General features: G+C 40.8%; 1 protein-coding gene across 1 annotated transcript in view; it reads left to right on the top strand.

The window, feature by feature from the left end:
* Positions 1–12958, top strand: part of LOC127409783 (potassium voltage-gated channel subfamily H member 5-like) — a 154516-nt gene extending 141558 nt beyond the window's left edge. Inside the window, exon 12 of the mRNA XM_051644603.1 lies at positions 11771–12958. Within this exon, the coding sequence (XP_051500563.1) occupies positions 11771–12958 (1188 nt within the window). The remainder of the gene's footprint in view (positions 1–11770) is intronic.
* The last annotated feature ends 408 nt before the right edge of the window (positions 12959–13366 follow it).

Genomic DNA, 13366 nt, shown 5'->3' with positions numbered 1-13366 from the left:
CCACACTCACTCTCACACACACACACACACACACACACACACACAAACAAACTGTTCTAAGAGCCAATATATCACACTGTCTTCTTTTAGATCGGAATACCCCAGAGAGCATAGGTTTAATGAAAAAGCTCATATAAAAGTCTGCAAGGCATATTTTATCTGGAGAGCACTCCATACTTTTTCATTGTTAACCTTTTACTCACAGTTCCTGTTGTCAGTTTCTTCAAGGTGCATTGAAATGATGACTAAACTAAAAGACATTTCAGAACATGTTAGCCAAATAGTTTCCTAGATTATGCAGCAAATGCAATTCATTCAAATTTTTCGAAGAATTTTGTGGTTAGTTATTGTCAGATTTATTCGAGAATAGCCTAATTTGAGTCCACTAATTTGAAGTGATTTGTTTAGATTTTTTTAATATGATAAAATCTTAACAGGTCCCAACTAATTTTTCTTCAAGAATAGCCTCACTGCAATTACCATTTTCCTTAACTTCAACCAAGACTCAATTTTGTGTCAGTTTTCATGCATTCACAAATGTGATGTCAACATGACAAAATTCTATCATATTCAATCTTCAATTTCCAATTTGAAAAAAAGGAAATTATGTAAACCTAACCACTAGCAAATCCCACCAGGCCCCATATATAAAATCAATCTATTAATAAGGTTTTTAATAATGGATATCAGTATATTTTGTACAACAGAAGAAGCATTCATAGAAAACAACAACCTTACTGAAAAGAAAGTAATAGATTTTGTACGTTAAGACGTTTAGCTCATAATCCACCTCATCCCCATGGAAAAGACAGGGTGGTGTAACTGTCACCATTCCCGCTGTCACTCTGTCACTGTTAGGTAATGTTATATTCCATGTGGCTGTTGTCATGAGTGATGAAATGTCATCTCATTCTCTTCATGTATTTATCAAAGTCAGGCAAATCCAAAGGGAATAAACAAAATTGTTAGAACGTTTTCTTTGTTTAAAAAAAAAAAAGGCCCTGGTTCACATATTTATTAAAGGCGCAGGTGTTCAAGAGTTTAATTTATCAGATATTGTGGCATATTGCCCAGATAATTCCTCAGGGACAATATGTGTAATCATGCCAGATACTTTACATTTTCCTGAGAATTCCTGTGAAAATCTCTCTGTGTCTTTGAGACTGTCTCAGAGCTGGACTGAGATAGTCTGTGTTATGAGTTTTTACAGTATTTCCCAGTGCTCACATTTTAGGCATATAAATGAAAAACATTTAAGTTGGACAGCTCACAAGAGCAATTCCTACCAATTAGTTCAGCTAAATAATCACTTTGTTTAAAGGTATTGTACATCAGGTATTCCAGACAATGTTTTAATAGCACTCCAGCTGTCTTTTTATTCATTTTATCATACATCTAAAGCAGAGCAGCCAAAATTACTACTCTTAAAATGTCTCAGATCATCCCTACAGTGAAAGGTTCATTAAAATGCTCACTTAGTTCCTTCACACACATGCAATGCTACACTGTAAAAAGTGGTAACCTAGAATTGTTACTCTAAGGAGATATTTCTACCTGATCTGACTATTAAAATGAGTTTTGTTGGTATAACCAAATGTATTCAGGTCGATTAATAAAAATATATTTTACTTAATAAAAAAATAAATAATTGAGATGTTATCACATGATGCGCATATTTAAGTTAACATTTCTTTTCAATGTAGAAGGTAAAGTAAGGAGAAACTAGGTTAAACTCAAGTGGCCTAAACAGTTTGGTGAGGTGTTTTGTGAATGGCCAGCTGAATCCTTCCACGCTTCATTCAAAGTCAGGGGAAGTGAGATGATGTAAGTGCATTCTCCAGATTCCATAATCATTAATGTATTTTTCTTCTGTATCTGAGGCCTGGTTTTTCATCTCGTGGATACACTTGTCTTCTGTTTCAGTGTGTGTGGTTCTTCTTACAAAAATTACATGATGTACCACATGGTGTTGAATGTTGCCGTGTTTTTTGCTACACGGACAAAAAACTTTTTTTATTATAGATTTCATTTAGCCTCTCTGACAACTAAAGATGCATGTTTATTTTTTCTTGATATTCTATCTCGTTCGGCTTCAGTTCCAGATGATTAGGTTGGAGAATTGTTTTTTCCATTATTCCTCAAATTACTTTCTGAACAGATTCCCAGATTGTTTATTAAATTGGTCACATTGCTGAAAGAATTGTTTCACAACTTTCATTTGAAACGGCTTTTTTGGAATTCAGTAATTATTATTATTTTTGTTTAATCTCAAATGGACATGGGACAAGTGTAAAGACATTGTCCTGACTTAAAATATTCTTAAGATCTCCATACCATCTTAAAGGGATAATTAACCCAAAAATGTAAATTCTGTCATCATTAACACACCCTCATGTTGTTCCAAACCTGTAAAGCTTACTTTCTTCTGTGAAACACGAAAAGAGATTTTAGGCAGATTTTCAGCCTCAGACACCATTGCAATGAAAGTGAATGGTGACTGAGACAAACATACTGCCTAACATCTCCTTTTGTGTTGCAGGGAAGAAAGAAAATCACATGGGTTGGGAACAACTTGAAGGTGTGTAAATGATGACAGAATTTCCATTTTTGGCTGAACTATCCCTTTAAGAGAATTTACATGGATGTAATCCTTACTATATTTTTCCAAATAGCAGCAGTGGTCTTATTTAGTATGTATTTACAGTGTGTATTTGTGTGTACTCTCACTGAGCACTTTATTAGGATCACCTGTACACCTACTTATTCATGCGATTATCTAATCAGCCAATTGTGTGGAAGCAGTGCAAGGCATAAAATCATGCAGATACAGGTCAGGAGCTTCAGTTAATGTTCACATCAACTATCAGAATGGGGAAAAATGTGATCTCAGTGATTTGGACCATGGCATGATTGTTGGTGCCAGATGGGCTGGTTTGAGTATTTCTGTAACTGCTGATCCTGGGATTTTCACGCACAACAGTCTCTAGAGTTTACTCAGAATGGTGCCAAAAACAAAAAACATCCAGTGAGCGGCAATTCTGCAGATGGAAATGCCCTGTTGATGAGAGAGGTCAACGGAGAATGGCCAGACTGGTTCAAGCTGATAGAAAGGCAACGGTAACTCAGATAACCCCTCTGTACAATTGTAGTGAGCACAATAAAGTGTAGGCACATTATTAGGACCATAGTGTTCCTAATAAAGTGCCAAGTGAGTGTATATTTTGTATTTGTAGTTTAAGTTAAGTGTGCATGTGCCTCAGAAAAATTTTGTAGAGCTGTTACTGATATTAATACTTTGACAGTTGAGTTGCAGGTTAAACAGTTTTTGGTCTTCAGACATGCAGCAACACTACTTTCTTATACCAAAGCTCATTAGTCTTGTGTTCTGTCCAGGAGTAAACTCATGGGTGTGTTAAATAAAATAAGACTTGCCTGTGCAATTATTCCAATTATACAATCCATCTCTGTTAAAACAGAAAAAGTCACTTCACACAGGTGAAGAATGTTAGAGTAATAATGCTACCTCCAGTGGATGTAAATGAAATATTGGTTTCTTCATTAAAATTCCTCATGGATGCTAAGAGATCATTATAAACCCTTAATCACTTTTCCTCTGCAGCAGAGATGCGGGCTGTTGACACGTCTTTTTTCTTTCTGTTTCTGCTTTTAGTCACCAGATAGCTTGAGCTTTGTGATAATTGTCATTATCCAATAAGGGGCTGCACAAAGGGAATAATTAAACAGTGTGCATAAGCTGAGGCCAAAGAGTAAATTCTTTATATTCTGGCATAATGATACTCCACATAGGCTACAATAATTCACATGTGCCAAACTGTCTCTCTGTCTATTTTTTAATCCCAAAGGGCATACGGTAGGTCTATATTAAACATCACTTTACATCCATATATTACATGTCACATTCACAGCATTTTCACATCCATACAATGTACTGATATTTCATGGTGAGATGAGAAGATTATATGTTTAGCTATAATAAGCAGCCGATGCCCTTTTAAAGGAAGAGGGCTGTTTTGAAAGTCTGCACAGATACATGTTAGATATTTGAACTGTTGAGACTGCAGACAGAACACCCATCCATTTCCTTTAAATTGCTGTGCAATAGTCATAACAGTAGATTTCAGTTAAATGAAAGATGCAAACAATCTCAGTGAGGTAGACGTACTGTATATACAGTGATACTACCAAATATTATTTACCCTTATAAGAAACAGACAAACACTTGGATTGACTTTGTAAGAGGGTCCTTCAAATGGAACTATACAGTACGCACTCTAAAAAATAAATAAATAAAAACTACTAAAATTGAAATCTTATGTTTAATTGCTGTCTACAGTTATTAAATAAAACTAAAGTGGTGCAACCTGCAGTTACTATGTAAGTTCATGGCACTTTTTAACCACTTTGAATTTAATCACTGATGAAGAAAATCGAGAACTGAGAGAAAGTAGTGTGACAACATAAATATATGAAAACAAAGATGGAATTTTTTTTTTAGTGCTGTCAGTTGATTAAAATTTTTAATTGTGATGAATTGAATAATTTTTCATAGTTAATCGCGATTAATTGCTTATTTTGAAAGTGCTGAAATTTGACTCTATATCTACTTTTCCTGTCAAAATGCATGTTTTTATTTTTATTTTTTTTATTTTATTTTTTTTAGGAAAGACAACAAAACAATATGTAACAATGTGATGCTTTATTAACATTTTCCAAACAAAGCCTTCTAGATTATAAAGATAGAAATGCACTAAAATAGCACCAATTCATGTAACATTAAACATTTCCCAAAGTCTAACTTGGAGGTTGACTAATTGAAATAACTAGTCCCCCCATAGGTTGCATATTCATTGCAATGGGCATTAAATCTCTTAAACTCTCATCCTCCACAATATTAATCAGCCAGAATACTGTGGCTATTCGCTTTGCTACAGCAATCATGGCGCCACGTTCATGATTCGCGTCAGGTCATTCAAAGCCAGCGTGAAGCGCTGCTTTGATCGCCACATGAAAAGCAGTGCAGACAACGTCTTATTCTGCATTTTCTTGATAGTTAAGATGTGACCTGCTTCTGTGATAATTAAATTGCGCCCTACAGAGGCTGCAAAGTACATGCTTTCTGTCACAAGTCTTGCTTTGTACATACAATTAGCATTAAGAGGACGTTTCCTATCGCTATTGTGTGTATGTTTGTGGTGTGTGTGTGTCAGTGTAATTTCTCCGAGCGGACACATCACAAAGGTTCCACTCTAGTCCCACCAGTGTTTTTGCTTGTTAATGCTTTATTAATTATTATTGCGTTAATAGTGATTAAGAAAAATTCACGGGTTAAACCTCTTTAATTGCATGCGTTAATGCTTTAATGTTGACAGCTCAATTTTTTTTTTACAGTGCATAATATTGTGCTTTTTCTTCAAGATTTTTATTTTTTTAGCTCAGAATGCCACTTACAAGAGCGAATTAATGGCTAATTAAGCAGGGCTGTTAATGTTATGTGCTGATTATTATTTTGAACAAGAACAACCTACATTTTAGAGCGATTTCCTGTCTTTTGACAAACACAATTAGTGTCCATCACAGTGTACACTTCCACTTTTTTCTTTTGTAGTATTCTCACTCAGCAGCACGCTAGTGCTTAATTTTTTCTTTTGCTACATGCCATTCCTAGCCCACTCTCTCTCTTTCTAGTTTACTCCATCACTCTCTTTTCATTCTGCTCGTACGAAGTGGCATTTAAATAACATGAAGCGGCAGAAGGGGGCTGGATTCATTATTTACCAGAGTCCTACTGTGAGATGAGAAGTGACATGCGACTCAGCACTTCAGGGTGCCGAAAGACTGCACAGGGATAACTAAAGGGCACGTGACACACTCTGTTCTATTTTTAACACCATAGACCGATGTTTGCCCTGAGGAAAATAATTTTTCTGAAGTCAGCACGGTCGCTGTCAGCACAGTTGCAATGTTCTCACATGACATAGAGATGAAAAATTATGCAGTCATTTTCTGTGAGTTTATGATATCATCTGAATATAATGTGTAAGATCCATAGACAATCCATAGAAGTGGAGTTTTGACACTTTAAGCAATAGCTGACATGTTTTACACAAAGGACTTTGCAACTGTGCATCAAAAACAAAATGCTTTATTCCAGGCTGGTCTTTGAAAGTGTTATGAAATTCTATTAAAACTAACAAGCCATGTGCCCGCATGTCCTCCACAGGATGTCAGGCTGGGCCATGCAGACCTTCCTAGGGTGCTCAGCAAGGGGCTTGGGTGGCTAATTAACACTCTCTAATTAACATGTATGCGATCAAAGCTACTATACACACGGCCGAAAGAGATCCAATGAGGAGGGGAAGAAAGAGGGAGGCAGGTTCTGTTTTTCTGTTGGGTAAGCTTTAAAACAGTGAACAGATTTTGGAGCCCAGTGTGTTAGCCTCTAGCTATTGGCGGTTTAAATGCTAAAACGTTTGACACGATTGTCGGTTGTAATTCCTGAACTCAAATGTTGACCCATCTGGCATGGCTCAGGAGCTGTTAGCTTCATCTGTGTACTCTGCTGTCTTGCTCAATAATGTCATGCCTCAGGAACCCACTGCTTTGCCAAAATGGCATTTGACTCTATAGTTCTCAAGTATGAGTGTAAATAATAAATATTTTACACTGTATATACATACTGTAATGCTATCACTGAAATAGAAACCAGGCTGCACAACTTGGCATTATAAATATTCTTAAATTAATTAATAAGTATTTAGTCTTATATTTTAGCCTCTAGATTAGTGCTTTTTAGTTTGTGAATTGTTCATTCAGTAGAATAAGCAAAGGTGCAGTTGATGAGACTGAGCTTACAAACTAAAGATGAACTAATATTGTTTTTTTTTATGATGATTATGATATAATGTTTTTTTGTTTAAGTGTCCAATAACTAAATGCATAACCTTTTTTAAAGTATTGTATTATTTATGCTTTTAGACACAATAGTAACTAAATTATTCATCACTTACCACTAAAGGTAAACAGCCTACTTCACATTATATTATTGTCATCAAATAATTAATGTAACCCTTTTTATTGGCAATATTTACTCTTTCCTCAATTAATGTAATTAGAAATGTTCTTTGAAGTGACAGTAAGTCTTTTGGAATCTAAGACAATTTGTCTTTAACTATGTGAGTTCATCTTTGTTTAGAGCTATGTCTAACTTATACCTGATATTAACTATCTAACTTATAAACCTGATATTAAAGGGGTCATGACATACACTTTTTTAAAATAATTTAATTATGTTCCCTGAGATCCACTATTGCACTGTTAGTAAAGTTTTGTTGTTCACCAAAACAGTCAGAATTTAGTAATATTGTGACAAGGCAGGCGAGGAATGAGGATCTAAACGCAGCTTTATTAACACAAAGATAAACAAAGGAACTCAGATTATAAGAAACAAAACATGGGAAACCAGGCACAGAACATGACAACACATGTGAAGGCTGACAAAGAAACCAGGGGAAACAAGGGCTTAAATACACATGGGCAAACAAGGAAACGAGGAACACCTGGGGAAACAATCAGGGGAAAACCAATCATGAAAAGAAACTACAAAGGACTACAAAACTAATAGGAAACAGGAACGGGGAACTAAACAAGAATTTCTAAATAAAAGTCTAAGCAAAAACACAGGGAATATGTGACAGAGCCCCCCTTTAAGGAGCAGATTCCAGACTCTCAAAAAAAAAAAAAAAAAACAGATTGTCCATGGGGTGTGGGGGAAGGGAGAAACAGGCAGTTCAGGGGGGCACAAGGGGAAAACAGGCAGTTCAAGGGGGCACAAGGGGCAAGGGGAGAAGAGGAACAAGGCAAAGTCAGGGAGGCTTGAGACCAAGGCGGACCCGAAGGGATGGAGAGCCAGGGCGACGCTGCAGACTCAGAGGACCAAGCTGGAGCTAGAGGTTCAGTGGGCTGAGGTGGAGCTGGGGGCTCGGAAGACCGAGGCAGAGCCAGTGAGAGTGAGGAACAAGGAGACCAGAGCAGATCAGGCGGACGGCCAGGAGACCAAGGAGACCAGAGCAGATCAGGCAGGTGGCCAGGAGACCAGAGCAGATCAGGTGGGCGGCCAGGAGACCAAGGAGATGACCTCAAGGTGGGGACTGGGTCAGGAGTCCTGGTAGGTGGCCACAGGGCCGAGACAGGGTCAGGAGGCCTGGGACAGCTGTAAGAGGAGTCTCTGGTAAGGCGGACGGAACCGCTGGAGGAATAGTCTCTGGAAAGTCAGACGGAATCGCTGGAGGAATAGTCTCTGGTAAGGCGGACGGAATCGCTAGAGGAATAGTCTCTGGGGGAGCGGGCCAAGCCGTGGAAGACTCTGTGGGCGGAGCCATGGAAGATCTGTGGGCGGAGCCAGGAGAGGCTCGATGAAGGCAGGCGGAGCCAGGAGAGGCTTGGGGCAAAGCCAAGGATGACGGAGCCCTGGCAGGCTCGAGACAAAGAGTCCTGGATGACTGGGAAATGACCTCCATGGTCACGAACATGGGAAGAGACTCGGGAATGACCTCTGTGGTCGTAAACACTGGCTGAGACTTGCAGACGACCTCTGTGGTCTTGAGCATGGGCAGAGACTCGGGAACAACCTCTGTGGTTGTGAGCATGGGCAGAGACTCGGGAATGACCTCTGTGGTTGTGAACACTGGCAGAGACTCGGGAACGACCTCTGTGGTCATGGGCATGGGCGGAGACTCGGGAACGACCTCTGTGGTCGTAAACACTGACAGAGACTCGGGAATGACCTCTGTGGTCATGGGCATGGGCGGAGACTCGGGAATGACCTCTGTGGTCGTGGGCATGGGCGGAGACTCGGGAACAACCTCTGTGGTCGTGGGCATGGGCGGAGACTCCGCAACGACCTCTGTGGTTGTAAGCATGGGCAGAGACTGGCAACGCAGGCTCTGGGATGGACGAGGCTGGCAACGCAGACTCTGGGACGGACGAGGCTTCCAGCTCATTGGCTGTGGCAGGTGTGGGCGTTGGCTTGTTGACCGTGGCAGGCGTGGGCGCTGGCTTGTTGGCCTTGGCAGGCGTGGGTGCTGGCTCGTTGGCCGTGGCAGGTGTGGGCGCTGGCTCATTGGCCATTGCAAGCGTGAGTGCTGGCTCGTTGGCCATGGCAGGCATGGGCATTGGCTCATTGGCCATGGCAGGCTTGGGCGCTGACAATTTGTGAGGTAGGGTCTTCATGGTCCTACGCACTGACATCAGCAGCAGATCATTCAACTTAGAGACAGGGGCCATGGGAGGCTTGGAGCAGACTCAGGCATGGCTGTGACATGGCGTGGAGCAGACTCAAGCGTGGCTGTGAAATGGCGTGGAGCAGACTCAGGTGTGGCTGTGAAATGGCGTGGGGCAGACTCAGGCGTGGCTGTGACATGGCATGGGGCAGACTCAGGCGTGGCTGTGACATGGCGTGGAGCAGACTCAGGTGTGGCTGTGACATGGCGTGGAGCAGACTCAGGCGTGGCTGTGATATGGCGTGGAGCAGACTCAAGCGTGGGCGCTGGCTTGGAGCAAGGAGCCACGGAAGGCTTGGACAATGGAGCCGAAGATGCAGGTTTTGGCCCAGGGTTCCTGCCATAATCCACTGTGAAAAGGGAACCGCAAAGTTCCAGAGCCTTCTCCACATATTCGTAGAGAGTCCAGTGAGGATCAGCCGGAGGCATTAGATCCTTCAGTGCACTATTCAGACCGGTCCGGAAGAAAAACACCAGAGAGCGGTCTGGATAGTGCACTAAATCCGCTAGCTCTAAAAACTCACGGACGTGATCCTCAACTGGACAGTCCCCTTGTTTAAGGAGCAGAATTCGGACGGCCACTAGATCAGTTTTTGGTCAGTCTTCTGGGAAACCAGGCACAGAACATGACAACACATGTGAAGACTGACAAAGAAACCAGGGGAAACAAGGGCTTAAATACACATGGGCAAACAAGGAAATGAGGAACACCTGCGGAAAACAATCAGGGGAAAACAAATCATGAAAAGAAACTACAAAGGACTACAAAACTAACAGGAAACAGGAACGGGGAAATAAACAAGAATTTCAAAATAAAAGTCTAAGCAAAAAAACAGGGAATACGTGACAAATATTTGATCATTTTCCACCTTGTCTCTGGCCCTCTGTTTGAAATGCTCGGTTTTGGGCTCAGTGTCTCCCTTAAACTTTGACATAAACACCCAATATTATGATTGGTTAACATCGTACAGCACTTCAAATACATCCATATTTGAAACTCAATCGAAAGAGAATGAACAAGCTCCACAGCATTATAAAACTACATTTCAGGGTTTACACATAACGCATAACACATTGCATCCGAATGTATTAAACTTTTCACTTACTGTAAGCATAGTTGTGCCATAAACTATTAAACAGTCATGACATTTGAAATATTCATGAATTAAACTGGTTACTTACGGTTTTGTGATCGGGTCCAAGTGTTTTTAACTTCCCCATTCTTCAATAACAGTTCCTTTCCAAAGTTTGAATCACATTATGATTGGTTCACAAGCAATCCACGTTGATATGAGCCTAAAAAAAGCACATACATAGTCCAAAGCACGTTGACGCACACACACATACTGTACAGTATCGTCGTGCACTGAGGCACACATTGCCAGAAACATTTTAAGTCGATCAAAGACGTCCATCTAGTACATGTTTTCTTGCACCAACAATTAAAAATAGCACAGATGGGCACAAGAAGGTGTTCAGGATGTGTTTGTGCTCAAAACAACAAGAGGCACAGCAGCTGATGATGGCGTCTCCTTTTCAGTTGTAACTTAAAACCATGTATTTTAAAAGCGACGCGAGATACATGACAATGGACAAAGACGTCTGTGAAGTGCATGTTTATATACAAAAATAATTCATAATAGTCCAGATGGGTCCCCTTTGGTGTTCAGGAATAGTTTGTCCTGCTCTCTCTCTGTGTTCGAATTGAGCACCAGTGGGTGGGGCCAAAGGTACGATGACGTAAAGTAGGTGTTGATGTTTTTTCGCTGTAAAGGTGGTCATGAATTAATGGGCCCTCTAGTGATGTAGGGAAGTCACGGGAGTAGAGAACAAGGCATTTTTGTAGCTTGGTTTCAATAAATACTTTTATTGCATTGGTGATTAAGTTTTGAGTTGTTTTTATAGTAGAATGACCTCTTATATGTCAAAATATCAAGGAAAATTGTATTCCTCATGACATGACCCCTTAAAAGAACTTACAGTATAACCAATTGAGTGGTAAAGTGCAAATATTGATTACAAATTTCAGTCAAACCGATTATCAGTATATATCTACAGCGAAAACACCATACAGACCAGATTAATGATACTGAAGACACAGTAAGCCTTTTCACTCTTTGATCTGTTATGGGATTTGAAGTCTTATTATGAGTTATATGAAATCAAAGAAAGCTTTTTCTGTTGAACTACAGTATGACTCTCTACTTTGGAAGTAAAGGTCATGAGTGGAAGAATACTTGATAAATTTACACTCTGCAACATCAGCCATGACAAAAATTATCTTGCTCAGATATAAATAAACTAGTGGTTGATTTAACCAGCATAATATTCTACATGTCTTCTCAAGTTTTTTTTAATTTTTTTTCTGTAGAGTGCCTCTTTAAAGCTTCGATAAAGTCTTTATTTAATTAATTGAGTGCAGAGATGAGACTTACCATGCTGATTTCTCACATATAGTTATGTCTCCACAGATTATTTTCCGCAAAATTGTTGATGTGAAGAAGGAGGAAGAGGAAAAGAGACACCGGAAGAATGAAGTGACACTGTCCATCCCTGTGGACCATCCTGTCCGCAAGCTCTTCCAAAAATTTAAACAGCAGAAGGAGATGCGTACCCAAGGTCCATCGCAGCCTGACCTGGAGAAGAACCAGTTTCAGGTGGAGCAACACCTCCATCCATTGTCCCACCAGCTCCATCAGCAGCAATATCAGCCCCATTGCCAGGGCCACCATCCCCTTCAACATCACCATATGGCCCCCATACAAAATGGGGTCCCTGGCTCAGGCAATGGGAACAGTGGTTCTAGTGTTGTGACTATCTCACAGATAACCCCAATCCAAAGTGCCCTAGCGTACGTTCAGGCCGAGGAACCCAGCATGAGCGACGGCCATGAGGCCATGGAGCTTAAGCCTAGCTGTGGTGTAGAGGACCAGAGTTGTCTAAAGGTTACAAGTCCTGTGAGACCCAGAGGAGGAGGAAGGGGACGAGGCTGGATGCGTTTCCATAATGCTGCATCAGGAGCTTCCCCCATGCTTCCACTGGAACTGGACAAGCAGCAGCAAAAGGAAGAGGAATGGGGGGACGTTGCACAGCCCCTGAATGTTATCTCTGAGAATCGCAAGATCCAGGAAGCTGAAGGTTCAGGGTCTAGCGATAAGGGTCCAGCTGGAAATGGCAATGGTAACAGTGGTTATGAGACAGATGAGAATAGTGCCCTGCACAAGACTGATTCTTGTGACAGTGGAATCACAAAGAGTGACTTGCGTATAGACAGGGTAGGTGATTCGCGGAGCCCTTACGAAAGGTGCCAAATAGAGAGGAGTCCAATGGAAAGGAGTCCGTATGATCAGCTTAGTCCCGGGGTGTGTGATGCGACTCTTCGGGATATTCACTTTCGGCCCATTCCTGAACAGGCTGTGCTTCAAAACAGCCTGTATGAGGCAAAGCTGGAATTAAAGGGGGATATCCAGACACTAAATAGCCGGTTAGCAACACTGGAGGACCAAGTGGGGGAGATTTTAAGACTACTCTCAGAGAAGAGGAAACCTTCCCCATCTTCTCAGACCTCCTCACCAAAAACCAAACCTCAGTGCCAAGACATCTTTGCTGTTTCTCAGCCTGTCACTCCAGATACAGAGGGGGACGATGGACTCTTTTGAATTTGAAATATGTTTATTTATTTGATATTGATCTGCTGGTTTCATTTAGTACTTCCCTTCCTCTCACTCAGGATGGAAGGGTGACAACTGATGAATAAGGGAAGAATACTTGCTGTTGTAAATATATTCTTGCATGTCTGGCTGGAATCTGGCCTTCCATTGAAAATCTTCTCTATAGTTGCTTGTACATGTATGGAGTCGGATGCATGCAGAAATGTTTTTAAAAGGCACTTTTATTCTGACTTTGCACATCTGATCTCCCAACCAAGTGATATTTCAGGGCATTTTCTCTTTGGATGATGGCTTGATGTCCCAGACCTGGTTTTTGGGTTGCTGTAAGTCAAAATCAGGCTTGGTTTAATACCTCCATCAATATTTGAGCAAAGCGCTCTTCATAGTGACCCGGCT

Source organism: Myxocyprinus asiaticus, chromosome 19, assembly GCF_019703515.2.
Source record: "Myxocyprinus asiaticus isolate MX2 ecotype Aquarium Trade chromosome 19, UBuf_Myxa_2, whole genome shotgun sequence".
Lineage (NCBI taxonomy): Eukaryota > Metazoa > Chordata > Actinopteri > Cypriniformes > Catostomidae > Myxocyprinus > Myxocyprinus asiaticus.
This window is presented reverse-complemented; position numbering and strand designations above follow the sequence as displayed.